Raw genomic sequence first — 27,458 nt, 5'->3', positions numbered from 1 at the left:
GAAGTCAGGGCAGATGAGGTCATAGACTGCAATGAAGCACAGGGGAGGACTGTACCATCAGGAAACTGCGTGGGGCCCCCACGCACTTATTGCAGTATAATATTGCAGTATTTCTTTATATGTATTTAGCATCAGGGGGTCCCAAACAGCTACAGATTGATTATGATGTTTAGATATGGAAAATCGATCAATCAACCAATCGATCAAACTTCATTTGTACAGCACCATAGTGATAGTAGGAACAGTAAAATAGGGTGATATAAAAGCTAGACCGAAAAACTAGATTAAATAGATTAGAAACAGAGACAAATAAAATCAATAATAGGGATAAAATATATATGTGAAAATACTGAATTATGTTACGATTCTAACTCATTATACCCCAAAATAACTTACAAAAGCCCCCAAAGCACCTTAACATTATGCTAATGTACATTTCCACTGAAAACACTGTACCACTACATTTACCTGACACATAAATGTTACTGGTTATGCTGTAGATTCAGATTTTACTCACAATATATAATTAATAAAATATGACGCATTTTTATTTATTAAACTATCCAGCATTATGTAAGAATTAAATGTTCCACCTTTAACAGACGTTAAAATCATTGTGCTGATAAAACCTCTTTTTCACTCTTTACTATATATATGTATAAATATATATACATATGTCTATCTACATCTACTTTACATGAGCTTATTTCTTTTATTTGCATCTTATATGTTTACATATATGGTTATTTCTTTATTTGCATTTTATTGCACTTGTTTATATATGAACTTGCACTTTCATTTGTTTCATGTATGGACTCAGTGCTGCCGAATATGTTCTAATGATTTGCTCTAATGTTCCTATTTCCTATATGTCATATTCTGTAAATCATTTTTAATCTGGAAAACGCTTTGAGCTTACGCATGAAAAGTACCAAATTATTATTATTATTATTATTATTATTATTATTATTATTATTATTATTATTATTATTATTATTATTATTATTATTATTATTATTACATGTTTTGAACCATTTTCAGGGTCCTTGTTGAAACAGTTTAGCCCTGGTCCAGAACCACTATAATACAGGCGACTAGAAATAGATTTGTTGGAGTCTAGAGACCCTCACACATATATTATACACACAAACACATACAGACTCACATATACACACTGTGTAACCACACATCATATTGTAGTTACACAGTCCGACCACCAGAAGGAGGCAGAGCGACACTGAACTGACCTGAGTTGTTCTTCTCTCCCTCAAAGGTTTTTATGGATCTGTTGATGACGTTGCAGTTTTTGTTTGCATGAAAACATTTTAAATTATACCTTATCTTGTCATTTTTTTTAAGGTTGAATGCACCATATGAAGAAAACATAATTACACTAGATATTTGCTTGATTATAATATTTTTCTTATGGCCTTTGTGGTTTTTAAAACAATGACTCAAGATGCACAAATGTGCTTTTAAGATGGAAATCATGTCTGATTTCAACATTCAGTCCTTTCAGCTGATAACCGACACCAATGTGCAGCAATCCGAGTGGAAAAAAGGTTGATTCTCAAAACACTGGAATTTCCCTGCAAACACAAAAAAATTATTTTCTGATTTAAAATTATGCAGTTCTGACTCCAGCAATGGTCAACATAAAAGAAAAATAAATGAATAAACATAAATAATTACACCGGATCCAAGTGAAATTACTTATTATTATAATATATCAGTGCACCCCAATTCATTGCAGCATTTTCTTTACATCTATTTAGCATTAATGTAGTGTCATTGGATGTAGGAATGGTTTTGGGTTCATATCTATATTTGTAATTTACTTCCATGCTCCCCTCTCTATTTTTACTAAAATCTATTCATTTATTCATCCGGGATAACACACATGAATTATTTATTAATATTATATAAATGTATCAGATTTTGCCTAAAGGCTCATTTTCATCTGCAGTCCCACCTCTAACTGTCTTCTCTGTGGTTGTTTAAATTGTTGCTTTGAATAATTGCACACAACACCTTAAAGTCCTCTGAGTTGTTAATATTTAATAATATTTTGTTTAGGTATCAGCATCAGTCTGTTAACCAAACCTAAAATGCATTGAAGAGGCTGAAATGTCTTCACATAAAGAACAAATGATAATGAAACAATATTGAATAAGTGTAATTTACTGTAGTTTCAGTGTAATATAATTATATTTAACTTATAAAAATCACATTGGTTCAAAGTTACGTATGAACATAGAAAGACAGTGAATCAAATTATGCAGAAATTTAATACATTTACAATCATTTTTGAAGAGATTATTTTGTTCCAGGTCTTTTTTTAACAGTGGACACATGACATCACTCCTGTTAAAACACCACTCAGAGCGGCTTTATTAACATGTTTTATTGTACAAAATACTGCAGACTGTTTACAATTGAGTGGACAAGCTTTGCTACACATACGCAGTAAAAAAATTTTTAAAAAAGAGTTTAATCCTGAAAGAAAAATGCGTTTATGTTTGCAGTATCATGAAGCAACACAGAACAACATCCAATAAACTGTAACACTGAGAGCAAAGATTAAGACTCACTCACCATTTTCTTTCCATAAAGTGCATTTAACAAGGGTGAAGTACAGACTTCTTCACTTTGACAAAGAAAAACATGGCAACCTCAGTCTTTTTTTTAAAAAAAAAACAAAACAGAATTTATTTATAGGCTACATAAACAAAACTGTATCAACAGTTATTGGAAGGATAATCCATCAATCACTGTTATCATATGAAAAACCTCTCTGAACGTCAGCTTCTGAGGAAACTGAGACCACGATGCATGTTGGAGATTATTACATGTTTTTTTTAAGTATTGTAAACCAAAAGCTGGTTTCTGAACCCAAAGAGGAACATTTATGATTCTGTAATACGTCATGTCAGCAGATCATCTAATTTACTTTTTGCAGCATTGTAGTTTTTTCAATCACTGTTTGCTCCATTAAAAAAATCATTTCCACTGAACACCTGATATGTGAGCAGGAGGAGCAACGCTGTGATTGACTTGCACTGTCTGTACGTACAGATGCAGTTTTTATTTCGTTGTTTGGAGTTTATTTTGCGTTTTGAAGTCACTGTTGACCACAAAATCTTTAAGAACATGTCATGTACTGTACATTCAAAAACATGTAGGCCTGTCTTTAATGGTAAGAAAACCTACAGCACTGTTGTCATTAACACCTTTAGTGCCGTCAAGAACCCCTAAACTGACACAAAGCAGACCACAGACCCCCATCTGATACAATTTTTGCTTTTAGATGTGTTATTACAGACAGTTTATGAAACCCATGACCAACTTTTTTGGTGGGAACCCCCTCACGGACCCCTGGGGGTCCCCAAACCCCACTTTGAGAGCCACTGTTTAATTCTAATCATGCCTCTACTGGAGCCTTCTCGCTCTCTGCTGCCCACTGACATAATATCACCATTGACATTAATATGGCGACTTTGAATTCAGCAGCTATGGAGCAACATTATCATTCATTTGGAGTCGTGTTTCTCACATTCTGCTGAATTTAAATCCAATATTCACTCTCTTTTAGATGTTTTTGCTCTCTATCAACTCCTGAGGGAAATATCTGTCTCTTTAGCTGCTAAATGCTCTACTATGTTCACCAGCTAGTCTACAGCTAACTGTGCCTGTTTCCTGTTTGGTGCTGAGCAGGTAGTGTACAGTGGCTTTTTAGAGCCTCTTCTCTGAAAACAGCTGCCTGCTGCAGCCGAAAATGACGCTATGAGAGCACTGAGAGTGAACCAAAACAGTAAAGTTGCAGCCAGACAGTCAAACAATGATCTGAAACTCACTATAAAGCTCCGTAAAGCCGAGAGGAGCTGCAGAGTCTGGTAATAATTCTCTGTAGGTTCATCACCATGAGAAATCTTTAACACATACATGTGATCCATTGTTAATATTGATTATCACCACTTTAAAAACAAAAATCAATCAGGCTGAAGTTATTTGTTACCTTATCAGACGGTAAATATCTGAGCTATGCGTTTCTGGCTCTTCAGCTTTTTTTACGATTCAAAGAAAACACATTCTTCTGAAGCAGGTTGATAAATTACACAAACATTTTTTAATCAAAGACTGTCACTCACTTCCTTGACTGTGCAACACACACACACACACAGTCAGACACTCACACACACACTCCAGTCCAGTTTTCACACTGTGATGCCAAAAAAAAAAATCCTAAACCTTAACTACTAATGAGACATGAGCTCTGACGTGACGTTACCTGACACACAAAAAAGGACACCTCTCTGTAATCTCACTACATGTATGTGAGTGTGAGCGTATAAAAAAAATATATGAGAGACAGAATAACACGGTTCAGATGATAACGATGACAATGCAATCCATTGAAAAATATAGACATGATCTGTAACTCATTTGATGTCTGTATGAGGGCCAGTGAATGAGTGTGTGTGTGTGTGTCTGCCAGGAGAAAGTGTAGACTCCAACGAGAAACAAGAAAATAATCAGGTTGTTTGGATTAGGAGGATAATTAAAGCAACATTTCTCTGTTTTTCTGGAATCTGTTAAATCACAAAGTCCCTCTGCTTTGCTTATTTCTTCTTGTGTTTTCATTCTTTTTCTTTCTTCGGTCCTTGTCCAGATTTTCTACCCGACATAAAGCGACTGAAAGCTGGACTTTTTTAGTGTGTTATTTTTCTGTCTGTCCGTTTCTTTCTTTTTAAAATCTGTCCTTCTCTCTTTCAATGTTCAGAAATACAGAGTAGAGGCTACAGTATGTTCAAGATTTAAGTGTCGCCATGTCCATCTTCTGGCGTTAGGTATAAAAATCGATTACTTATATGTTAAAAAATTCAGTCTGCATGCTGTTACTGTTCCCTTTCCTTACAAATGACTGAAACCAGGATGTCCAATGTCTCTCTTAATGGCGTCATCATTTTCCATTTATTACACACAAGTTTCATTTGTTAACAATATACACAGTAAGGAGTTTTGTCCTGTGTCCACTTTGTCTTTTCTCAGACGTCCAAAAACCACAATCAACTTTGTGATTCTAAAGTGTCTTTGAGTTTGAACACAGCGTGGTCCTGTTTGTCCAGTCGCCTGTTAGCTCCCCTCACCGAGTCCGACCAGTCCTCCCACTGCAACAAAACCAAACGTGGGGAGGGGAACAGGACACCAGAGGAGAGTCACCTCCTGCTGTGGCTCATGATCTCATTCCAGCTCTTCTACAGCTGTCAGTCTGGATGTTCTGGATGATTTGACACAATACTGTTTCATGATCTCCTGAAGCCACTTTCATGTTCCACTTGTAGAAGAATTAAAATGCACATTTTACACAATCATCCATTTCTTATTCACTTGAACAGTCTAATACTTTCTGATATGTTCATGATAACATGAAACTTTGCTTGATTTTTAACTGTCTGTGATCTGTGTGCATCAGCCTTGCTGCTGGTCAGCCAGTTTATTACTGTAACCTTTATGAAAAAAGCAAAATAAAGTCAACAAGTTAATATAAGCATCCTTAAAAGAGCCTCTAAAACATTATCAGACTCATGATGGACAATAAAAAAAGAGTAAAATTGATGCAGCAAAACCAGAGATATCATCTGTTTTTATTCCAGGCATTCTTCTTCCTTGTCACAACCTGGCGCCTACATTACCCACAATGTAGTGTGACCACCAACAGTTCAGTCAGACATTCGGTTGTGTTATGCTAGTTGTGGCTAATGTAGCCTTCAGCTGAGATGAGGAGCTACAGAGGTCTGCTAACCTCACTTCTTTCTGACTCCACAACCCCAGATTTTCTTCTTTTTTTAAACTTGTAGTCTTCAAACCCAACTGACGCTGAAACAAGTGACATCAATTGAAGCCTAAAACTATTTTTACACATGCTGTAGAGCCTCCCAAACACCTGGAAACAATGAAAATCTATGGAGTTCCTTTTTGACACCATCATCTGTCATATTTGGTTCATATATTTGCGTTTTCATGTCCTTCTCTTTACCAGCTGCCTCTGTAAGCCGACAGCAGCTGCAAACGTTGACATCATTGGCCCCTGAATCACTGAACATTATGCACCACTCCTTTCTTTCACAGCCTACATGTTTGTCCAAAAAACTCCCCCAGGGTTTGTGTGCATCATCTCTGATTTGTACAAAGAGTATGATGACGTTAGAAAGACAGTTTTTCATGCAACAGAGGACAGCGTGATATGATCTTCTGCCAACAGAGTGACCAAATTTTACTGAAATCACTCCTGACAAATGAAGTTAAAAAAAAAAAGAAGAATTAGCCTGTAATTATTAGACGTTCTCGACACTATCAGGTGCTGGACAAAACCTACAGGTCAATATGGTCGTATCTACTAACTGCAGAGGTATTTTGAAGTCTATGGAATGAATGTATAACTGAAGAGATGTTCCAGAGTTTCACATCATCAGGAAAGCGTTTTGGAGGGGTGTTTGAAGGGTTGTACCATCATGATACCGGAGGGTCTGGCGGGTGTTGTCAGAAGTCGTAGGGCCGCACCATCATGGAGGTGGACTGCAGGGAGTAGCTGGGACCTCTGAAGTGATGCCACTTGATGCCGTTGAGCTTCCTGATGTTGTGGCCGATGGTGTAGTAGATACCGTTCAGGTTGGAGAAACCACAGGCGTCGAACCACCAACCTGATGGCCAGAGAGATACAGGGAGAGAGGGAGATGAGGAGTAGAGTAAAAAAGAAGGGAGGAAGGAGTTGAAAAGAGGGAAAGATGAATAGATTCATGGATAAAGGTAAGTTAGAGTTCAGAGAGAGGGAAGAGAAGTGAGGGGAGGCAGGATCAGGGAGATGAAAGGATGGAAAGGTGGAATGTGAAATGAAGGAAGTGCAAACAACTATAAACGTTCAAAAGACACCTAACCTTCAAAACATGATCCAACTACTCTGTTCCTCTCAATCTGTCTCTTCATCTCTGTGTGTTTCTTTATCTGTTTCTCTCTCGTCACATCTTTTCTTGTCTTTGTCCAGTAGTGGAAAGTAACTAGGTAGTACATTTAGTTAGTTCTCAGTACTTAAGTACTGTACTCACAGTAAGCACAATTTTCAGGGAAATGTTGTACTTTTTGCTCCACTACATTTAAAGTATCTGGCAGCTATGGTTGCTTTGCAGATTCAGATTATTAATATGACCTATAATCAACAAATAAATGATTATCATAGATTAAGATGACCGGCAGAAAATAAAGTAGTTAAAATTAGCTCCACCTTTGCCAGGTGCAACATTAAAGTGATGTAATTATAATCCAATAACATAACATATATGATTCTGAAATGAGTCATTCTGCATTATGAGCACCTTTACTATTCTCTTATTCTTATTCACCTCTGTGACTAAGATTTGGTAAAGTACAGGCAACTAAAACTATGTAGTTAAATTGAGAGAAAGATGATTTTCATGCTTAAAACAAACATTGACATCAACAGTGATCTGAGGTGTCGAAAGTTCACTATGTTTTGCAGCTGTTTAAAAAATTGTGCTACTTCCTTTATTATTCACACGACCACAAGAGGAAAATGCAAACATACTTTGTTTTAATCACTCGGACATAAAACCGCTGATTTATTTCTAGTGAGGATTCTTCTGACAGAATAACACGACTATAAAAATCACAGCGAAATGAGGCAATAAAATGACTTTTACATAAACAAGCGCATCTCAGTAGACAGCTTGTTGAGTTCATGACACAATTAAAAGACATGTGGCAATGCATTTTTAAATCAATATGATTTTTTCGCAAGATTTCTCATTATTGGCAAATTTGAGTGCAATTTTCATACTTAGACGTCAATTTCTTCCTCGGGGAAATGCTGTGAATCAGTATGCGGCTGCTTTTTGTTCCTATCTTTTGTTTTTGTTAATTACACAACTATTTTTCTCCTTTATTTTTGTCCTCCCACTCTGTCTCCAGATCTTTTCTTCATTCCCACTTTGTCCATTTCTCTCTCTCTCTCTTTCTTTTTCTCCCTTTTCATCTATGTCACTCTTCCTTTGTGGGTTTTTTTTTTTTATTCCCTGTAAATTGCAGTAATTTTAACTGACTCACTGACTAATGGTGACTATCGGAGTCTTTTCCTCAGAGAGCTCGAGGTTTTGCCGGAACGATTAACGTAATCGGCGATCACAACCCATCGAGGGGGGAGAGGAGGCTGCGGAGAACTAAAGAGCTGTTTGTTTTGGCTCTTCGGGAAAATACCACATAAAAATTTTTTAGAATTATGATTCCGCATGACGTATTTGCTGGTTTTGTGAGATTTATGACAGAGAAATATTGTTTAATGAGTATTTAATAAACTCCCATTTAGAGCTGTGACAACAAGAAACTATTTTGATCAATTCTTTAACTAATCTTTTAAGCAGAAACACAAAAAAAACTGCCAGCTGCAGCTTCTCGAATGTGAGGATTTGAAGCTTTTCTGTGTCACACATGACAGTAAACTGAATATTGTTTGATTTTAGGCTGTTGATCAGATAAAACAAGACATTTGAAGACGTCACCATGAGGTCTAAGAAATTGTAACAGACATTTTTCACTATTTCCTGACAGATTTCGTCATAGACACAATGGTTAAACTGTGAATTTTCCTCCAAGGAAACACTGTTATCATTTTTGTGGATCCAGCCTGTGAAATAATATTTTAATGGAAAAATGTTTCTTACCATTCTGTGAATTAGAACACTGGTTTATCTTAGATATATTGATACTATATTGATCTCAGGGGGAAATTCAAGCATCAATGCAACAAGATACAGAAGATTTCACACTAAAAGTCAGTAGTAAAAATAAAATACAGAATAATGTCAGAGACAAAATTGATGTGTCTTTTCTGGGAACAGTACACTTCCACCTATTGTACATTTAAGATGTATTTGACATGAAGACGCTGTAAAGGAGAGACGTTACCTCCGGTGAGCATCAGGGCACATTTGCAGTGATCACAGTTGTCGTTGTCCTGATCTCGGGTGCTGAAGCCGGTCCCGTGGGTGGCCAGGCTGCTCTGCCTCCCCGCTGTCCCGCTGTAACCTCTCAGATACAACCTGAGAGAGAGGAAACAGCTGGATAATAAACTGTACTGTACTGCGGGTGAGAAGTTATACATGTGCAGTTTATGTACATGTGTGTTGAAAGTGTATCATTATGTGTAAGTGTATGCACAGACACTCACCAGCCACTTTATTAGGAACAGCTGTGTGATCTAATTCAATCCAATACAGCTCTGCCATAAATTCTCCTTTATGTTTATTATTGAGGAGGTGATGCTGTACTGGAGGGTGTTATATTGAAAAGTGCTCCTAATATTTTTCTCCCTACATGCATATAAATGGAGTAGACAAACATATTTCTGTACTTTTATATAATTCTTATTCATTTCCCAAAGCACGAAACATAATTGCTGCCTGAATTATAATCACAAGCAACTTTTTTTTTTTGAGGAAGTACAACAGTTTTGTACTTCGTTTGAGGGGGAGGAGGAGGAGGTGGTTGCATACAAAGTGAAGGAGTGTGACACTGAACACATCCTGAATCCTGCGTGTAGTTTCCCAGATAGCAAATTTACTGTGGACCAGATCCGGCCCTCATACCGCGTGGAGTGATGGGCGATCTGCTCCTGTTTCCCAGATCTGGGCCACAAGCAAGCCGCACGTCAACCAAGAACAAACCAGATAAACCAGAACTGGCCCACATCCAGAATACACATACCTGAGAGCACCGCATCTTTACCAAAAAAAGGCTCACATTTGATTTGGGATATTTGCTGCTTTACATGTGGGCCATTTCAGACTCACATCCATTTTATCCGGGCCAGAAGAAGACCAGCAGTGCTGCATCATTGCCTGAAGGTTGGTTTAGGCAACAGGTTTAAGTTCAGGGAGAGATAGAGACAACAACCTTTCCCTTATCTTGAAAGCATCCTGCACTGATTTAACATTGCACTACCTGTGTGTGTATATGATAGGGATGCACAGAGGGCCCAGTATTTGTATTTGTATCTGTATTTGTTGAGGCAGCAAAACTATTTGTATTTGTATTCGAATAAAAGTGGAAAGAGGCTTAAAAATCCTGTTTTTGTTTTTATTACGCTTTTAATTTTAGAAAATGAAAGTGTTACAATAAGTGTTCATGAATAAACTACCTTATGAAGGAGGTCCCCACACTGGGTCTTGAACTGGAGTCTCCCAGATTATAGACGACTGCGCTGACTACTGAACTAAAACTTTACTCATTGCCTCATTGCAGACAGACCTCTACCTAACAAATATGTTTTAAAATATTTGTATGAAACAAATATTCATAAGAAACCCATTATTTGTGCTTTGCCGAATAATGTATTTGTATTCGGGCACACCCCTAGTATATATATTACATACATTATGTACAGTATGTTGCTGTATGTGTATATAACAGTTACCTGTACTGCTGTTTCTCATTGGCCAGTGTAAATCTGTCATAATGGGAGTGGGCGGGGTTTCCCTCCCAGTCCCTCAGCTCCACTCTCAGAGAGTACTGGCCCTGACTGGTCAGCAGATACAAAACTTCATTCCCCAACCAGTGCTCCCCGAACACGTCCCCGAAACCCTACAGGAGGGGAGGAGGAGAGGTATCGTTATAGTTTGATATTATTCTTTTTCTAACCTTTATTTCGATCGACGGCTCTCATCGGACGCACGGACCATTTTGTACTCCCTCCAGCTCCTCTGGAAGTCCACGCTGCCGTTAAACCGCCTCTGGAAGACCGTCCAGCCTCCGCCACTCGTCTCCATGTCACAGTACACCTTCAGGAGAAGAAAAGAAAAGAAAGAAAAGTCTGTCATTTTTACAAACAGCAGCCTCCTGTATCCATATCAGCCTTAAATCAACTTAAAACTGATTCAAACCAACAGGCACAATATTAATTGGGAAATAAATCTGCTTCTTGTAATAATCCTTAATTATCTAAGTAATTTCATAAGGTGACTGAAATGATTTATGTTAATTATAAAGACAAATAAATGTAAGAATAAACTGCAGCTTGTTCTGACTTTTCTGTTTGGTATTTTCAGATGTTTTATAAATAGTTTTTGAACTGAAAAGCTCAAACACATCAGTGTCTTTAACACACTGAGCCACTGTGGACTCCACCTACCAAATACATTTTAAAATGTACAATAATTGAGTTTAATTTGTTCTCATCATTTTAGGACAGGGGTCACTTGAAAAACTGGATGCCTTTACTGTACACTGATTCAAATCATTTCTCCTCAGTTTCACAGTGTTGTGACTCTGCTGAATGTAGAATGTAAAAACTGAATTAGCTTTTTGTTTTCTTATGAAACTGGCACCAAACAAAACACTTTTTGTGGAGCAATTTGTGTCAAAAATATAGTGATGTATTTATTTTTTTGTCAGTATATCTCAGTTCTTGAGAGACTAATTTCTTACTTTTTAGGCGATTCAGTTCAGTCTTTATCGGGTCGACAGATTCTCCAACGTTAAAAACACATAATGTGTCTCTTCTATAAATCAGTAAATGAAAATGATATAAAGACAAGCTTTGTTTCGTACAATAATTACAGTTATCAGGTTATGATTTAGTGTTGAATGTGTTTGTTTGGATAATGTAGTGTTTTGCATTCATTCAAAATTCAGCAGCAAGAATTTTAACCAAAACTAGGAAAAGGGAACATATTACACCAGTATTAGCGTCATTGCACTGGCTAACTGTGTTTTTAAAGCCCAAAAAGGTCTCGAGCACCGTCATACCTTCTAAGATTGCTTGTAAGAATATGTTCCAAACCGTTCGCTTAGGTCGCTTAACGCTGGCTCGTTAAATGTGCCACAAACAAAATGCAAAAAGTTATGGTGATGCAGCTTTTTGCTGCTACGCACCAAAGATCTGGAACAAACTCCCGCCACATATTAGACAAGAAGCAGCTCAAAACTTATTTTTATGGTCTTGTTTTTAATTAACTCAACCTTTTATTTGCCTTTAACTGTTATCAGCTTATTTACTATCTGTTTTATCTTTTTTATCTCATGATTTCCTTCTTCTTACTGGTTTTAACAGACGACATCACATCACCTCGATTCTGGCTTCTCTCCATTGGCTCCCTGTTGGTTTTAGAATTGATTTTAAGATTTTACTGATCACTTTTAAAGCATGTCTGGGTCTGAAGCTCCAAGCTACATAACAGATATGCTGACCCTGCACGAGCCAACCCGCAGCCTTGGATCCTCAGGTGGGGCCCTTTTGGCTGTTCCAAAGTCGAGGCTTAAATCTAAAGGTGCTTTTTCCATCAGGACTCCTCGACTTTGGAGCGACCCGTCTGAGGAGATAAGGCTCGCAGAATCAGTAACTTCTTTTAAATCACTTCTTAAAACCCATTTTTACAGACTTGCTTTTATGTAATGTTGTCTTTTGATCATCTTTCTTTTAAACTTTTTATCATCTCTTCATTGTCTTCCTTTGCCTTTGGCCGCCATCTTTTTAAGGTCAGGTCTATTTTCTGTTTCATGTCTTTGCTTTGCATTGTGCTGCTTTTGCTTTGTCTGTCAAAGCACTTTGTAAACTTTGTTTTTAAAAGGTGCTCTAAAGTTATAAAGTTATTATGATGATTTTACCTCCTTTTATCCTCTTATCTCTTTTTATCACTGTAGTTTTTTATTGTTTATTATATTTATCTTTCTCCTTTCTTTTAATATTATAAAATATCTTTTTTTTGCCTGTTTGTTTTTTGTTTGTACCTCTTTCTGTAAAGCACTTTGAGCTGCATTTTATGTTTTGAAAGGTGCTATACAAATAAAGTTTATTATTATTATTATTATTATTATTATTTGTAGTTGAGCTTTGAAACAGAACTTTTGAACACAATGATCAATATGATTGAATTCATGTGTAAAAACATGGCTGCAGGTCAGATTTACCTGCACAGGTTCAGTCTTGTTGCCGATGTAGATGTGATACAGACCACTGACAGAGTGACCGGCCTTGTAAGCATCTGCACAGTCTCTCCACATCTGGTTCCTGGGGGGTGAGCCTGCACACACACACACACACACACACACACACACACACACACACACACACACAGAACGCATTTAAGTCTTATTTTCATGTAGGCTGTGGATACATGCGGTTGTACAGTATGTAGGTGTGTGTACCTGTAGTGCTGGACACCATGGTGATGAGTGTGTGGACAGACTCCATCAGCTGAGCCTGCTGCCTCTGCAGAGCCGTGGTGTTGCTGCTGGCGACTCTCAGCTGCTTCTCTAAAGACTCGATGGCCGCCATCTGAGTCCTGATGACGGACTGGGAGGGAAAGATTTACTGCTTACTCACTTTTTAACAACAATCTACCTCTGTTTTGTTAAAGCAGCTATAATCAATATTTTGTAATGATAATATATGAGCTGTCAGTGTTTAATGTGTCGGTTGAGGCTCGTAGTGATGAACCTACAGAGAATTATCAGAGACCTTAGAGAGCTTTATAGCAAGTTTTAGCTCATTGTTAATCTGTCCAGCTGCAACTTTACTGTTTTGGTTCACTCTCAGCGCTCTAAAATAGTCTCTCTGCACACTTTGATTTGTAGAAACATTTATGAGGTCAGTGACTCTCATAAATGTAAAATACATGCTGATTAAATTGTCATAAAAACGTCCTGACATAATAAAATGAGTGGACACACAGACACCTGCTGGGCTTGACGACGTGTTTTATTAATTGTACCTGCAGTCTATTTTTCTCCTCCTTCATGTCCTCCATCTCTCCTCTCTGCTGAGACTCCAACATCTTAACTTTACTCTCCAAACGACTGAAAGACACACAAAGAGAAAAAGGACAGAACATTAAACACTTGATCCACAGCAGATTCAGACACATTCAGACTTTGTGTGTGAAACTGCCCAGAGTGCACTCTTCTTCTTCTTCTTCTTCTTCTTCTTCTTCTTCTTCTTCTTCTTCTTCTTCTTATAGGTAGCTGCTTAATGTAAATAACATGATATGACAGAGAGATATTTACAGATGAGCTACAGTGGAATTTGATGTCTTACTGATCTACAATATCAGCAGTAATTAATCAGTTCATGATAGAAACAGCAGGAACATCGACTTCTGCAGTCCCAGAAATCAAAATGCAAAGCTGTGATCATTTAAACATCAGTCTCTCTGTCCATGCTGACATTTTCTCACCTTGTTAAACTTTATTTCTACTTTACTTTACATTGCTTCTCCACCTGCATACATGCAGCTCAAACAACGGCTTGTTAGCATCTGGCTGAAGGCATTCTGTGTTGTGCAGGAAATCACTAAATTACGAAGAGGAAGAGGAGGCAGGTTGAAGGAAAGTGGGTGAACCAAAAAGTAAACAACTCCTGGAATGTGTCATCTTGTTTAACATGAAGACTGTGTGCATTGCCAGAGGGAGGACACAAATCTAAATTATTTGTACAACAAATCTGTGTGTAATGGACCAGAGGTTGAACTCCTGAGTTACTCCCTCTCGTTAGAGAAGCCGTAAAACAGTGAAATATAGATTAATAACCCGACCATTATTCTTTCTGTCAGAGCAGACTGCAGTCTAACGTTATCTGTGCAGCTGAACCAGCAGCACAGCTGCTGAAAATAGACTCCAGTCCGCAGTTAGATCAACAACGTAGGAGCCAAATTAATGAAACCCGATGAAGGAGTGGCAGCGGCTTCAGAGGAAAATATAGGACACTGAAAGTGGCTGAATGTCCAGTTCACACTCACTTTTCTGGCTGAGTGCAGCAGCGGACAGTGTGCGGTGGGGGGTCTGCATGAGTCAGGTGGGAAAATGTGTCTTAACCTCTGTTTGCCAGAATAAGTCACAGTCTCTAACGCTTTTCATCAAGTAAATGGCCGACATGTCAAAAAGCTAGATATATAGACATCACACTGGTTACATCATGCTGACGTTATTATATGTTCAGTTCATGGTGATAAACGGGAGGAGTTTGCTGTCGTTACTTCTCCAACCAACGAGCTGCTCAAGTAACAAAGGAACATGTGTGAAAAAACAACTCTGCAACATTAAGCTGAATTCTGGAAGAATCTTTATCTCACAGACGTCTTCTGGCAGCTTCATCAGTCTGATTTACAGAATGTGTTACAGCTTATATACACTGTACAAGGAATCCTCACCAGTCATCCAGTCAGAGCTCGACAGCCTCCAGAAGATGAAGCAAACCAGCAATCAGCAAATCTTTCTGGAATTTATGCTTAACGAATGACTAAAATTACTAATCGATTATTAAAATGTTTGATTTTTCTGTCGATAAACTAATAGATGAATCATTGCGGCTCTACTTTTTTGTTGTGGACCACGTGGAAGTCTGACATTTTGATATATTTTTCCAGCATAATTTAAAACCTGAGTAGATGTTTAAAGCTGTTATATATTTAAAAAACAGCAAAACCTTTGTTATATAATCAAGACGACACTTGTTTTTCACACATATTTTATGTCCTCATGCATCCAAAAAATTGTCGTTTCCTGCAGCAAAATTACACTAATTCTAGATGTAAAGGTCTCGATGCAACAAGCTCAGCTGAGAAAATGTTTCCTGTTACAGAAAGTGAAGAGAAAAATGTTGTGAAAATGGAACTGTTCACACATATAAATATATATTCTCTTTTTTAAAAATAAAAACTGAAATTGATTTTTCCTACATCTAAATATTTATTAACCTTTAATCAGTTATTATACTGTACAATAAAATATTTACTTCATAAATACCAGACCAAAGATTTCTGATCAGTCTTAGTCTGAGTTTAGATGGTATAAGACTCTCTTACAGCACGTTAAGACCCAGAGATGTAATATAATATCTGTTAATATAATATCTGTAGCTTTTTTTAACCTGCAGTCCAGTTTCAGCTGAAGTGTAGCTGACAAGAGTCAGACATGACCCTCCATCATTCTCATATGTGCTGCTGTATCGTGTAGCTCTTTTACACTTGCGGGTGATATTATTTTACATTAGTAGGTGAGACTTTGGTCAAATTAAAAGCTGAAACACATTATCAGCTCCTGGTTTTGATCACTTCAATATGCTGACCTGCACGTGAACGAGGGAACCTAATTTAATGTGATGTAGACGGATGAGGAGTCACTGATTGTTGTGGTGCTGCGGTTTGTACCGCGTGTGTGTGTGTGTGTGTGTAGATTTAAGAGTTTGCACATGTCCCCGACCACATGCAGACAGTGTGTATATGTATGTGTGTACATTTTACTGTTTGCACCCTAATTACAGCTGGAAATGTGTGTGTGTTCTTCATGTTATTGGGATTTTAAAAACATATATTTTAAAGCATAAGTCTGGTGATTTTCTATATTTTTCCAACAAATCTCATGTTTGGAGTCAAACCAACAATGAACTGATCTACTATCAAGTATTGTGTGTGTATCCAAAGCTTGATATATCTTCCTCTGTGCCGTTGACCTTTGTTGTTGTCCAGAAACTATTAAAAACACATCACTGAGTCACATTGCTGCACTGAGTGACATGTTCCTTCATTATGAAGAGTTTGGACACGTTAGTTTGTTTAGAAATGACTCAAAAGACAAATGACAGCGATCAAGTTTTCAATCTCCAGAGAGTAGTTCTGTGTAAGACGGACGCCATTGAGCTTTTTATAGCTGTTTATAGCTTCACTAGATTGTTGTGCTACAAATCACAACCTCAGGACTTTGTACTATAATGTACATTGTAAATTTACTAAAAAACTTACAACTTTTTTCAAGAAATTACAACAGCATTAGATTTAGTGATAAAACTGATCAAATAAATTCAAGTACGTAAAGTAGGATAAAATTAAATTAAATTAAAAAACAATAAAAACATGGATACAAGATAAAAGTATTTTTTAAGATGAGATTTAAAAGATGTTACTGACTCAGCCAACCTGATTATTACTGCCTTACCTCACAACCACAATGTTTCTTTCTTTTGTTTGTTTATTTACTGTCATGTTTCTGCATTTGTAAGATCATTTTCACAAACTGCTGTGAACAAATTAAAAGAAATAATACGTTAAAAGAACAATAAACCAGAATTTGAAAAACTAAGCCGTCAAAGTTTTTTTTCCAAACAGCCTATTTCTGTTTAAATGCAATTAATGAAAGTTACGACACTATAAAGCTGCACTGTAAAAACCAGTAAACCAAGAAATGAAGAATTTTGAGGGTCATGAAATCCAGTTTTTTAGACATCACCTGACTTAATGGAACACGATTTCCAGTCATTTAATGATGTTTTAGTAGTTTTGTGAGGCCATAAATGTATTTTAGACTCTGAGTTCTGCACACAGTTGTGTAAACGAGACACAGAAACTCAGCAGTGGAGCTGCAAACTGGTAACCTTTGTCTTTGTTTATCTGGACAGACGACTGCTGGTGAGAAACTCATCTGTTCATACATGTTTCATAACAAAACTGGCAATGTTGAAACTATTCATATCAAGTTAAGTAGTCTTTTGGATTCTACAGACGTATTTATTTATTTTGATGCTTTTATTTTGGTGTGATGATGCAACATTTCTAACAGAAACTGTATCACGTAGTGGATCATCGGCACATCGGCTTGATCTTCATCCAGAGACAGTAAATCCAACTTGTTCCAATGAATTAATTCACTCTGGTGTGTTCAGAAAATAATCAGAGCCAACGTTCTACACAGCAGCACCAAGATATCCAGAATTTTAAGTCTCGAGTTCAATAAAAAATTAAAATTAAATGACCTTTCAAAACCCTTTAGATTATCTCAAGTGTCCAATGTCACCAAAGCATGTGGCTGTTTGACAAGTGGAAAAAAAAAACACACACACACACACACACACACACACACACACACGCTTACACTCAGTTTCAGCGTCTCTGTTTGTATTATATCTGTTACTGTAAACAGAGAACACGCTTGATAATTACTCTGCATGTTTCAGCACACACTGCACCGTCCAAGTTCACCTCACAATGAAGAATAGTAAAAATATTGTGATTCCAAATATTAGTCGGTCTCGCAGCAACAGCTGTGGACGTATTTCCATCTTCTGTAATGACTTGCTTGTATTTCAAATACTCTCACTGTCAAGTTGTGAAATCACTGATAAGCCTCCGCTCAGGGTCGACTGATATTTGGGTCAGGGGATTATAACAAAACGTGTTTTTATGGAAAATCACAGAAATGTTACTGTTAATGAGGTTGACTATAAACATAATAAACAGAGCTGCAGTCAAGACACTTGAGTTGTTTCCAAGATCAACTTCACACAAGTTTGATTTAAAAACAGGGAATCAAATTTATCAAACTGCTCAAAGTGAAATTTTGGATTTACGTTAAATTTTTCACTTTTACCTGCAAATTTAACGATTTCTCGAATGTCTTTGGACTTAAAAATGCTCTTAAATTTAAGACGCCTTGTCTTACATGCCTGCAATAGAGAGACAGAGGAGAGGACAGATCATACAATGTATTGATGAACAATATGTTATCTGAAGCAATATTCAATCAGTTCAGATTAAAGTCATTTTATCTCATTATTTGCTGCAAAATGCACATTTGATGGAAAATCCTCATGAATGCAAACAACAAAAATAAAGCTTAGATTTGTTTTTGCACTTGTAAATGTGGCCCTAAACTCTACTTATTATTTGTTTTCTCTGATATTATTATGATCATTATCATATTCCATCCATATGTATATATTCATATATATTAAATTGTTAATTACAGGTGTTAATTGCTACTGGAGAAAGTGAAGATTTCACACAAAGGCATAAAAAATTAGAAACAAATTAAAGTCATTTGCTTTTGCAGAATAACATGTCGCTGGATCGATGATATAGACACAAGTAAATAATTCAGACTGTAGCTGCAGTAATTATTACAGGGGCAAAGGAGGAAATCAGGTGATGTTATTACAGAGCGATAAAGTCTCAAAGTGGCAGGATGAGTCAACAGATCATCAGATTTTAACACGCTAGATCACCCTCCATTTCCTGTTTACAACATTTCTTAAAGGTTACCCCTACTCTTCACTTGATGAATGTGTTTTATCAAGATGCCTTTTAGATGGTGTGACATCAGCGATTGTGTAAGTTTACTCACATTGTGCCACACGGCTCTACTAAGATCTTTGTCACGATCTGTCAGACCGCACAACATCCGTCTGCAGCAAAAGTCACATAAACTCCTTTTTTGTTTCACCTCCATCATTTTAATTTTTGTGGATGTATTAAAGAGAATAGGTGTGTTTTTTCCCCATAACTTTATTTAAATAACTTCACGTACAGCCTGTCTATTCTGTGAGATTTCATGTCGTATTCTGATTGGTTTGCTTGTCATGAGTCATATTAGCAGTCAATCTGTGAGAATTTGGTCTTAAATTTCTGACTCAGGCCGTTTTTGGTCTCCAAAGACTCAAATCTGTCGACACAAGTCTCACAGTGAGATCCAGGAGCAGCGTTTTGGATTGACGACCAAAGGTTTCACCACTTTTCTTTCACAGCCCAGAATCACACAGTGTAAAGGGGCCTTAAATTGGCTCTTTGAGCATCATTGAGAGTCCCAAATCAAATAAGTGTAGCCTTGCATATTCCAACAATTATTTTTCTACCTGTTCTTGTCTCGTAGCCGGCTGATCTCGGTCGTCTGCAGTAACAGCTCTTTCTCCAGCTTGTTGGTGGACAGAGAATTCTCTAGAAGCTGAATCTCAATCCGAGACGTGTGGTTCAACACCTGGTGGAATGAATCGCATTAAACCCACAAAATGAGCTTCAAGTGACAAAATCAGCAAATGAGACTGAATCCGTCCACACATCAGTTTCATGCACTGTAAAACACTCGTCACCTTCGCTTCGACCACGTTGATTTTACGTGTCTGCTCCGCTGTGTGCGTGAGGAGGTTCGTTCCGATCTCCAGCATGGTGGCCGTCTGGTTGTGAACAAAGTGTGACGGTATGTTCGCGGTGTCCGACTTTATGCTCCTCTGAATGAAGCTCTCCAACTGCAGAAAAGATACAAACAGTAGAAAGTATATGATGTGATAAGATAGGAGAAGACAGATACAGTGATTTATTCCTTCATTAATAAAACAACTGTCACATGTGTTTCGAGTCTTTCCAGTCTAATTCTGAGCTCTGAAACCACCCACTCAGTGCCCCCAAGTTCCCCAAATCAAACATGTCAGGATGTCTGGTATATAAAGATGCAGGTCTCTCCATCTCTGGGAATATCGGCCGATGCCAGCTCGCACTGCCATGCCGTGACCTTCAACCCCTGACAAATAAATAATCCATCCATCCAGCCATCCATCCGTCCCTCAGACTCCACGTCCCCAGGATATCACTGCCACTGAGAAGCACAGGCAGTTGATAAATATACCACTGGACCAACAAACAGATTGGCCCCAGTGGGACGACCAGTGAGGCTGTTTGATGGGTCACCGGGAGGGAAGTTCAGGCCACAATGACAGATCACATTTGAGTCACTTTTCTCAAATGGATTTCATCACAAAACTTTATTTGTGCTCTTAATCAGGACATTTTAAAACATCTTTAAACCTGACGAAGATCAGATTTAGGTTGTGTATCTAAAATGTTGTGCTTTAAAGTCAGTCTGCAGGTGTTTCGTTCTCATCTAGTTATCATTTTCACTTTAAATACACATTTCTTGGATAATCTGTAGCTTTATCTATCAGGTGATCAGCGTAAAGATGCCAAAAACATCACTGTGTCCTCATTATAGTTTGTTCACTCTGTGTTTACATACATTTATTAAGTGGCAGCAGGCAGGTAGCACAGTCTGAAGATGAGAATATATAAACTATGTAACTACACACTCAAATTTTGCTAGCTCCTCCATCCCTGCATATCTAAAAAACGCAACGTGGCCTCGTGACCATGCAGAGTGTGACGCGGTGTTTAGGGGACACCGCTCAGTGTAGCATGAACAGCAGTACAGTGCTGGTAGTCAGAACTAACCAGCCACGAGCCGCTGCTGTCAGACTCTCGCTACCAGCAGCTCTGTGTGAGATGACGATGTGGCAGCTGATATATTCAGCTAAACTGAATTTTCAAATCCAAGCAGACAGAAATAAGCACAAACACAATATGTCTATAGTGGAAAAAAATCACCTGTATTAACATCATATGGGTGGGTTAGGGTTAAGGGTTAGGGTAAGGGTTAGGGTTAGGGTTAGGGTAGGGTTAGGGGTTAGGGGTTAGGGTTAGGGTATGGTTAGGGTTAGGGTTAGGATAGGGTTAGGGGTTAGGGTTAGGGTTAGGGGTTAGGGTTAGGGTAGGGTTAGGGCAGGGTTAGGGGTTAGGGTAGGGTTAGGGTTAGGGTTAGGGTAGGGTTAGGGTTAGGGTAGGGTTAGGGTTAGGGTAGGGTTAGGGTTAGGGGTTAGGGTTAGGGTAGGGTTAGGGGTTAGGGGTTAGGGTTAGGGTAGGGTTAGGGTTAGGGTTAGGGTAGGGTTAGGGGTTAGGGTTAGGGTTAGGGGTTAGGGTAGGGTTAGGGTTAGGGTAGGGTTAGGGGTTAGGGTAGGGTTAGGGGTTAGGGTTAGGGTAGGGTTAGGGTTAGGGGTTAGGGGTTAGGGTTAGGGTAGGGTTAGGGTTAGGGGTTAGGGGTTAGGGTTAGGGTTAGGATAGGGTTAGGGGTTAGGGTTAGGGTAGGGTTAGGGTTAGGGTAGGGTTAGGGGTTAGGGTTAGGGTAGGGTTAGGGGTTAGGGTTAGGGGTTAGGGTTAGGGTTAGGGGTTAGGGTAGGGTTAGGGTTAGGGTTAGGGTTAGGGGTTAGGGTTAGGGGTTAGGGTTAGGGTAGGGTTAGGGGTTAGGGTTAGGGGTTAGGGTTAGGGTTAGGGGTTAGGGTAGGGTTAGGGTAGGGTTAGGGTAGGGTTAGGGGTTAGGGTTAGGGTTAGGGTTAGGGTTAGGATAGGGTTAGGGTTTGTGATTATGTGTACAGTGTAAAAAAGACCTTTACCCCCTCCAGACATGCATTAAGACGTATAAAAATACTCAGCTTTGAACAATATGTGTGTCTGATGTCCTTCTTCCTCATTAAAGTCTCCCTCCACTCACTTTCTTTTTTTTTTTTTTTTTAAATAAGCTGAATACATTTGGATCTAAAATGGTTTTTAATTAGTTTTGATCCTGTATGTATGGGTGTTTATGTATGTATGATGTCTTTATTTATTTATTTTCCACTGTTCTATCACTCTGTAAAGCACTTTGAATTGTTTTTGTATGATATTGTGCTACACAAATAAACTTGAACTTGAGTCTAGGTTTGACACTCGATGAAGGTTTTCTGCTTCTTTGATAAAGTATACAAATCCTTTCTCTCTCAGGAAAACCTTCCTGGATCTGCATCAGAATGAATCACTCATTCCTCAGCTTAACTTTTCACCAAATATCAATGAAATCTGTTGACTAATTCTTGGCGTTCACTGTTCATCCTGCAAGCTAGGAAACAAACTGACAAACATACAGGAGGTGGTGAAACGCAAAATGTCGGAGAACGCTCCTGAAAGCCGGCCTGCAGCCTGATGCTAAAGACTGTTTGGCTGAAAGGTATTTGTTATGACTGCTGATTCATTTTTCATTATCTTCCACTTTCACCAGTGTTATGTTTTTATGGTTTTATTTCTTTCAACCACTGATGTTATCCACATTGACTGACTTTATCATATTCATCATTCTTCATGCATGCTGACAGCACTATTACTCATTTTCACTACCCAATTAAGCTTATTCAAGTGTTATTATGTTTAGTCTGCTTCAATTCAGATTCAGATTAAACAAGCATCGCTCTGTTCAATCAGAAAATGATTTTACGAGAGGCGAGATACAAATCAGTGGCATCAGATCCAAGTGGCTTTTTGGAGTGTGAGTAAGTAAAATGGGCTAACCTGGAACAAAGAGCGAAGAAAAAAAAAAACAAAACAGATGTTGTGACGCAGCGAGAAGTTAATCAAATAATCAAACAGAGAGAAAATAGCTGGAACGAGCTGATTTGTTTCTCCCTCCTGCTCAGCTTCCTGTGATGCTGCACAGATAAACTCTGATGAAAGCCAGAAACTCCACCTGGCTGACGCACAGTCAAACCAGTAGAGACAGAAATAGAAACATAAAATAGCTGTTGGACTGACAGTATGAACAAATATATTTTATGTGTGTGTGTGTGAGAGAGAGAGAGAAAGTGGGAGGTAAAGGAGGAAATAAGAGAGAAGAGAATTGAGATTAATTGAAACAAGAAAATCAAAGTTCAGCAGGTTCTTTTTTTGGACTTTTTTTGTTATTTTTTGTTGAGTCTCCGGAGACACAATGTGCTGACTTTTTAATTGACCCTTACTTCCTGCTGTAGAATTACAACTACACACACCCACATGCACGCACGCACATGCACACACACACACACACACACACACACACACACTACATGAAACCTCTTCATACAAACCAGACACACACAGAAACTGGCATTCACTCATACACAAACACAATTAGCCGTACGCACACACACTCACAATTATAAACTATACAAGCCGAGCTTGACCAGCGAGCTCTGGGAGAACGCGGTCAACCCCACGTATGGAGGGCTTGTTTCTGAGATGCTAACTCAAACCACATGTTGGCTTCACTGTGATCTGGCCCTCTGGGTGACTTCACAGAGAGAGGGGAGGGGGGGAAACCGGGTGACCAAACAGCCCCGATAACAAGACTGACGCACAGGCAAGTAGCACCGATAGAGATCTGGGGTAACAAGTGCACTGTGTGTCGCTGGAGTGTGTCGGGATCTGAGCTGGCAGCTCTGGACTTGAAGGGGACACTGAGTGAGTGTGTGAGGCTGAACTCACCATAAAAGTGACAGAAGTGGTCGTTTGGGCAAAAAGTTAAAAACCAGAGACAGAGCCGTGATACTGCAGGGAAAAGTGAAGTTGTGGAGTGTTAACGGGAATATAAGCTGCTTTTTGTGATTTTCTGTTATTACTGTTATGATGTTGGATGTTAAACACGTTCAAACTTCCAAGACTTCCGCCTTCTCGTTAAAAAGCCAGAGCTTCAGCCTGCTTTTAACGTTCAGTTCCCCACCGAACCAGGACGGTCCAACCGCAGATCTCACATCTGGGGACCTCAGGTCTCCGAGCCAATGGGAAGAGAGTAGCGTCCCCAGATGTGAGGTGCGTCACTTCCTTAAGCGGTCTTTTTTTTTTGTAAGTTTTATTTTACTAGATTTGCAAACAGTCACATTTCTCTGCTCAACAGAGTTATAATAATGTTTTTGTCATGTAAAAAAGTAGCTAAATATTTGTTCTTGTTGTGTGTTTGGTGTTTATATCTGCCCAGTAAAACCTAAACATTTACCTGAAGATTCTGTTACCTTCCCATTCTGAGCGAAAAAGAGTTAATTTATCTGTAAAAAAATAAATTTGCTCATGTACTTTTGTGGCAGAAAAGGAAGTGATGGACCTCACGTATGACCCTACTGTCTTCCCATTGGCTCGCAGGCCTGGGGTTCCCAGATGTGAGGTTTGCAGATGGACCCTTCTCTACTGGACTGACGTCAGATTGTTCACACATGTCCACCGATGGTTGTCTATTCTGTAGCCTTTGTTGCTGACGTTGTTCCATGTGTTGATCGGGTTCTCATATTTCGGATCAGAATGGGCTCAAAGACGTATGGATGTATTTGAGAAGTTGACATTTGGAGTAAAGAACAGGACATCCTATAGCGCTACGTTACTATTGTTACTATTGTTCTTGCTGTGGATGTAGCTACAGCTGGCTGGCAATGTAGAAAAATGACGTCCACATTCTTAACCCTCCTCTGACTGTTTCTCTAAGTGGTGAAAACAACAAGCAGAACATCAGACCTACAAGAATCACCAGGCGAATACGAGATGTAGAGGTCTGGAAACAGGTTATGTCTTCATCTCACTGAGGTCGCTAGAAACATTTGCAGGTCATTTTTGGGACGCACTAACTTATGTTGTCAATTAGGTATGAGGACGTTTTGATCAGTGTGCGTCCTTGACCAACTGAAACCTGGAAATCATGTCAGAGTGTATCAATTCATCAGTGCTGGAAGAGGTGAAAAGGCAAGTTCACTTTCATATTTCATAAAATGACTAACAAGGAATGGGAAAAATGCAGTACATACAGTACTGTGCAAAAGTTTTAGGCACTAAAAGTAAAGTGAGAATGCTTACAAAAATATTGCTATAAATTGTTTTAATTTATCAATTAACTTCTTACAAAGTTGAGTAAACAGCAAAAACCTAAATGAAATCAATATTTGCGGGGAGCAGCTTCTCCTTGGTACACTTTTACAGTTTTTCATGGTAACTTGCAGAAAGGTTGTTATAACCATCCTGGAGAAAGAATGATCTCCTGTGGATTTATTGTTTAGGCCGTCTCAGGTGCTTCTTCATGTAATCCCAGATTGACTCCATGATGTTGAGATCAGGGCTCTGTGGGGGCCAAACCATACCATCTGTTGCAGGACTCAATTGTTCTTTATGACTTTAGCTGTATGCTCGGGGTCGTTGTCATGTCATGAATAAATTGGGGACCGATCAGACACCTCCCTGATGGTATTGCGTAATGGATAAGAATCTAAACATCTCGGGTGCCTAAAACTTTTGCACAGTTCTGTATATAAGTATATAATATATCAGTATAAAATGTGTGATTTTTAATATCCTCTCTTGTGAAAGAATACCCTAAATAAATAAAGCTTAACTAACTAACTAATAGGTTTACAGATTTAAAATTGCAAAGTACTTAAATGATCCTTCGAGCTCAATACTGAGCAATTCAACATTCCCTCGACATTGAGACACACACCACACACGCACACATTGCTGAACCATTTATTGTGGGTTTGTCTGTTTGTTTGTTTGTGCCCCCACACAAGTCATCATCATCATTATTTAAAAACTGAACCAGAAGTCCCTGAGTGACAGTAAACCACCAGATCCTGCTTCTGTTGCATAACAAATTCTATTCATTTGATTACATTTCTTGATTCCACTGAAGCCTTCAGTTTATGCAATGATATAATTTGACTTGGAAAAAACATCATGACTCGGTCAATTTGAACAGAAGATTCAAGAAGAAAATGCACATGCATACTTGCAGAGCTTGTTATTTTCTCTAAGTATCAGAGAGCCCAGATGTTTTGGCTGAATCTCAGAGTGTTATGAACCAGCACAACGAGCCAACGGCCTCAGGCTCCGTTTCAGATCACCGCTCCACTTGACACACTGTAGGGAAATATCGCTCTGCACGGTGCCTGACCTGAACTCTCTCTTTATCTCCTCCTCAATACCCTCATCAACTTTCATTCACTCTCGCTTTATCTTTTGTGTCCCTCATGTATAAACCTTCTTTTTAACATTTTATTCAGAAGAATAATAGTAGAGATACAAGACTTGGTGATACTGCTTAAAGGGGACAAGCACATTTCCAGATCTATATTTTCAATCTGGAGCTCTACTGGAATATCTTTGTATGATTTCCAGTTAAAAACTCCTTATTTATCTTAGACTGGTCCTTTATGCAGCCCCTCAGTTCAGCCTCTGTCTGAAACAGGCCGTTTTAGCTCCTGTCTCGTTAAGGCCTCCCTCTGTTCTGATTGGCCAACTTCAAGAAGCTTTCTCCGGCTCCAGAAGCAACGTCAGCAAACCATGAAACATGAAACTACTTTTTCTCGTTCTTTACTTAAAATTTCAGCTTCTCAAATACATCCGTACAAGTTCAAGCAGAAATCCGAGAGTGGACAACGTGAGCAACACACAGAAAAACCTCAGCGAGGTAGGCAAGGTAGAAAAAAAATGTAGCAAATGAAGCTTTAAGAGCAGGTTGAAGCCCTGACTTTTGACTTACAAGGAACATCTGACATCAGAATAGTATATAAATAACAGAAAAACACAAAAAACACAACATGTCCAACATGAGTGACAGATGCCATCTAGCAGCTGTAATATTTATGACCCGGAGCAGTTCATATGATATATATATACATACAGTATGTGGACAGATTTCCTCATTCAGAGGAAGTCGGTGGTTGGAGGAATTAAACCAACAGCGGACTTTGCCACAGGAGACCACTGTTCACTTCCTGTTTCCAACCACAAGACGGGACGTTTTTTTTAAAAACTGTAACTACTATTGTTCCCTATCCTTAACACCATTGTTATTATTGTTGCCATGACAATAAAGATGGCTCAACTTTAAGGGAATAGTAACTTTAACCCACACCACATGTTCCTCAACAAAGTGATCATTGTAACCCAAACCATGATCTTTCCCTGAACCTAACCACGTGGTTTTTGTGCCTAAAACTAACCAGACTTTAACCACAGCGTTGTCACATCATAAAACCTCATTAT

The 27,458-nt window shown here is 38.5% G+C and overlaps 1 protein-coding gene and 1 long non-coding RNA gene across 3 annotated transcripts in view; one reads left to right on the top strand and one right to left on the bottom strand.

Moving 5' to 3' along the window:
• Positions 1-3,857: 3,857 nt before the first annotated feature.
• LOC121891158 lies at positions 3,858-5,372 on the top strand. Its single transcript, XR_006094046.1, has 2 exons — positions 3,858-4,847; positions 5,050-5,372. It is a non-coding gene; the product is annotated as an uncharacterized LOC121891158 (long non-coding RNA).
• Positions 4,841-27,458, bottom strand: part of angpt4 (angiopoietin 4) — a 74,083-nt gene continuing 51,465 nt past the window's right edge. The window contains exons 2-11 of one of the 2 annotated variants that reach the window (XM_042403900.1): positions 19,919-20,074; positions 19,685-19,806; positions 13,779-13,863; positions 13,213-13,360; positions 12,976-13,088; positions 10,746-10,847; positions 10,484-10,650; positions 8,977-9,110; positions 6,509-6,701; positions 4,841-5,507 (exon numbers count right to left, since the gene is read on the bottom strand). In XM_042403900.1, coding sequence (XP_042259834.1) covers positions 6,541-6,701; positions 8,977-9,110; positions 10,484-10,650; positions 10,746-10,847; positions 12,976-13,088; positions 13,213-13,360; positions 13,779-13,863; positions 19,685-19,806; positions 19,919-20,074 — 1,188 coding nt within the window. In that variant the 3' untranslated portion in view covers positions 4,841-5,507; positions 6,509-6,540. Of the gene's footprint in view, positions 6,702-8,976; positions 9,111-10,483; positions 10,651-10,745; positions 10,848-12,975; positions 13,089-13,212; positions 13,361-13,778; positions 13,864-19,684; positions 19,807-19,918; positions 20,075-27,458 lie in introns of both variants that reach the window. The other variant, XM_042403893.1, reaches the window with a different exon arrangement.

This window comes from Thunnus maccoyii, chromosome 3, assembly GCF_910596095.1.
Source record: "Thunnus maccoyii chromosome 3, fThuMac1.1, whole genome shotgun sequence".
Taxonomy (NCBI): Eukaryota; Metazoa; Chordata; class Actinopteri; order Scombriformes; family Scombridae; genus Thunnus; species Thunnus maccoyii.
The sequence above is the reverse complement of the archived record's forward strand: the minus strand, read 5'-3'. Positions and strand labels throughout refer to the sequence as shown.